The following is a 3,901-nucleotide window of genomic DNA, read 5'->3' on the forward strand; positions in this document are numbered from 1 at the left end:
GTGGTGGGCTTTGGGAGCCTCACTGACACCAGCTCTCCCTCGTTGGCTGGCCCAACACTGGATCCAGGACTGGTGATTTTCTGTTATCTATCTTTCCAAACTTCTCTTCTGCTACTCCCTCTCTCTCTCCCTTCCTAACATCATTAAGTAACACAAGGCCTAACCATGATTTTTTCTCAGATTGTGCAGCTTAAACATACATGTATTGTATCCTTGTGATCTGATTGTCAGCTTTTATGATGATGCAGCCTAAGTTAATAATTGAAGTATCCGTATTCCTGCTATAGCTTTAAGTTAACCTAATATTCAAATACAGACCTTGAGTGTTTCATCTTAATCGGATCAAGGGGTATCAGACGGTCAAGCATTTCCTCAGACCATGACATTTTAATCACTCTCCCTGGAAGGGCCAGGTCTGAGACTAAGGTTGGATTCAGCTGCACAAAGGCTGCTCTCTGAGAAGGAATTCAGAAAGCAAGTGGGTCAAGTCTATATCTCCCTGGGTTTCCCTACGCAAGTCATGACACTCATCTGTTGTTACCATTTCACCATTGTGGCTCATCAGGGGGTTACGCTTTCTTTAACCTTCCTTTGCTGTTTTACATCCCTGTAGAAGCCCTTCTTGTTTTTCTTCACATCTCTTGCCAAGTTCAGTTCTAGCTGCACTCTGGCCTTCCTGACCTCATCCCTACACAACTAGGCAGCATCCCTACACCCTTCCCAGGAAACCTGCCCCCTCTTCCACTGCCTGTGCAGCTCCATCTTGCCTTTTAGTTTGACCAGAAGGTCTTGACTCAGCCACGATGGTCTCTTGCCTTGCTTGCCTGATTTCTTACACCTTGGGATTGAAGCCTCTTGTGCCCTATGTAAAGCAACCTTAAAGATCTGCCAGTTCTTTTCTGCTCCCTTGTCCCTGAGGACTTTTTCTCATGTCAATGTTCCCAATGTGGATTTTCAATTCACATCTTCTATTGCAGTATTCTAATGTATAGGACAAAGATGAAATGTGATTTGCTGAATGTATGTGGTACTGCTATAGAGTTTAACCGATTTTTAAAGTTTGTACCCTCATGGCACAAGCCACTGACAATTGTCAGCTAAATATTTACAATGAAATAGTGCTTTTAACTTTGATTCCTATGTTTTTGAGAGGTCTTAGAAGAGTAAATAAGAAAGCAAGCCTTGCCCTTAGGCTTGTTTGCTAAGCAAATATATCATCACCAGTACAAAGTGTCTGTAGATCAAAAAGGTTGAAATTTACTACAGTAGATGGAACAGAAATTCACCTCCTATTCTTGTGTACAAAAGGCCTGTTTTTCTTAATAGCCATTACTGGTAATGTCTATGTCCTCTTTCAGGCTAATCATTGTAATGATCTGAAAATTACAAAAGCTTAAGTAGAATGTGAATCAGAATTGAACAGGACTCATTGAAATGAAATCTCTGGTCAAAAAGCAGCCTTTTTGCCTGGACCTGCACATTCAGACTTCAATCTAGGAAATGATCAATGGGAGCTTTATAAAATTTTAATACAAATCTGAAGGGTGCTTGAATCCAAACTTCACATACACAGTTATAGCAAATCTTACAGCTGCAAGTTAGGTTGATAAGGAATAAACTGAAGTTCCCTATTAAAATCTCTTTTCCCAAGCCATTCAGTGTTCAGGTTTGGATTCTGCAATCTGGACCTAAGTTTAGTAAGAATGTATTCTTAGTTACCTGCCAAGTAATGCTTGCTGCTGCAAATTGCTTAATAATAACAAGAAATTTTGACATTTAAAAATATGCACTTAAAACACAGTTTTATGCTCTTAAAATCAGCATGGCTCTTATAATGGCAAAAAAATTAACAGCAACAAGCTATCAAGCATAGCAAAATACAAGACTTCTCTCTCTTTTCCTCTTTCTCTTGTTCTTTCCATATTATTACCTTTTCATGTACAATAGCTGTATTGTTCCTGGAGCCGTGAGGTTATAAAAATTTCCATCAGTCCAATAACATGAAAATGTCTCCAGTTCAGGTGATCTGCATTTGCTGATTTGTGGCCACCGCAGAAGGTCTGTCAGGAAAAATGGCAGGGGACAGAAGGAGACACATTCAACAAAAGCATAAGCCAGACTGATCTGCTGTTAAAATGAAAGTCACCATTTTTAATAAAAAATTAACTTTTCTTCCAATTCATTATTGACAATGAGGCAGAATTTAAATTCTTCTTACTTGCATATATGTAGATGACTATACCTGTATGAATCCAAATTTGAAAGTCGAGTGTAGCTCTCTTTTTGTGCAGCGTAAGAAGTGTTAGTATCAGAGCATGACACACAGTTTGGTTATCTGCCAACCCTAGAGCTATAGTTGGATAGAACAGACTACACAATTTCAGCTGGAAGGGATGTACAATGAACATCTAGTCCAAATGCCTGACCACTTCATGGCTAACCAAAGGTTAAAGCATGTTATTAAGGGATTTGTCCAAATGCTCCTTAAACACTGACAGGCTTAGGGCATTGACCACCTTGCTAGGAAGCTTCTTTCAGTGTTTGACCACTCTCTTGGTAAAGAAACACTAGCCCATGTCCACTCTAGACCTGCCTTGCCACAGCTTTGAACCATTCCCATGCGTTCTATCACTGGATACCAGGAAGAAGAGCTCAGCACCTCCTACTCTACATCCTCTTCTCAGGAAGCTGTAGAGACCCATAAGGTCACCTCTCAGCCCCCTTCTCTATAAACTAGACAAGCCCAGAGTCCTTAGCTGCTCCTCACAGGACACTCCCTCCACCCTTTCACTGGATTGGTTACTTTGGATGCATTCAAGCACTGTCACATCCTTCTTAAAATGGTGGGGCCCACAACTGCACACACTGTTCAAGATGAGGCCACACCAGCACCAAACACAGCGGGAAAATCACCTCTTCTGACCAGCTGGTCAGGGTGTGTGTGATTAGTTCAGTACAGATACACCTGAATTAGCACTGAACTTGCTTCAAGGAAAGTGTAGTAGTGTGGAGCCTCAGCACTGGACTAACTACAGCTTAGTAGATGCAGCTGAGCTGTTGTGCAATGTGTCTAACTCATTGGAGTAGCTACCTTGAATTGAATTCAAGTTTGTGTATGACTTTGTGTAGATACAACCTTGCTCTAATAGAGTTAAGGGCAGTTCCAGATATGTACCTGTTCTACCATGTGCTGCATCTACAGCGATAGTTTTTCTTTTTTATCAAAACGGAAATGATGTAGGGCCATGGAATGACTGCTACAATTTAGTCAGCATCATCAACCATTGTGAGGAAAATTAAAATAAAAGGTGCAGGTATGACTCACTCCCTTCAAAATAAGTACTTCAGAATTTTTTCCTGATTTTTAAGGGTCTAATGCCAATGTTTCCTATTTGGCCTGGAAAGCTTCCTGAGGGAGATAGCATGCACATGGAAGTGTCTATTGCTTTTCATTGACTACCTGGAAAAAAAGATCAATTATTTAAGAAAATTTCTCCATAAGGCACTTCCTGAGAAATAAGCTCATAAGGCGAGCTGGCCTGGCTGAATAGGCAGCTTGGGCTACAACTGAGCGAGAAAAGGGAGAGTTTATGGCTTTTGGAAGAAGGGTCTGGCCAGTCATGACAACTACAGAGATGAGAGATTATGCAGGGAGAAAATCAGAGGGTGCAAAGCCCAGCTAGAAATTAATCTGGCTTCTGAGGTAAAAGGTAACAAGAAACGCTTCTACAAATATATTAATAGCAAAAGAAAGACCAGGGGGAGCCTCCATCTGGATGCAGGAGGAAACAAGGTAATGAAGGTGAGTCCCTTTGCAGGCACTGGCCCTGCTGGTCCTGGTCAGGCACACACAGACTTGGGAGACAAGGAATGTCGGGGGGCTCAGTCCTGGGCAGGAGGC

The 3,901-nt window shown here is 41.6% G+C and overlaps 1 protein-coding gene across 1 annotated transcript in view; it reads right to left on the reverse strand.

Moving 5' to 3' along the window:
• GHR (growth hormone receptor) overlaps positions 1–3,901 on the reverse strand; it is a 132,260-nt gene that overhangs the window by 27,278 nt on the left and 101,081 nt on the right. Inside the window, exon 5 of the mRNA XM_010001594.1 lies at positions 1,931–2,060. Within this exon, the coding sequence (XP_009999896.1) occupies positions 1,931–2,060 (130 nt within the window). The remainder of the gene's footprint in view (positions 1–1,930; positions 2,061–3,901) is intronic.

This window comes from Chaetura pelagica, unplaced genomic scaffold (genome assembly GCF_000747805.2).
Source record: "Chaetura pelagica isolate M959 unplaced genomic scaffold, ChaPel_1.0 scaffold697, whole genome shotgun sequence".
NCBI classification, from domain to species: Eukaryota; Metazoa; Chordata; class Aves; order Apodiformes; family Apodidae; genus Chaetura; species Chaetura pelagica.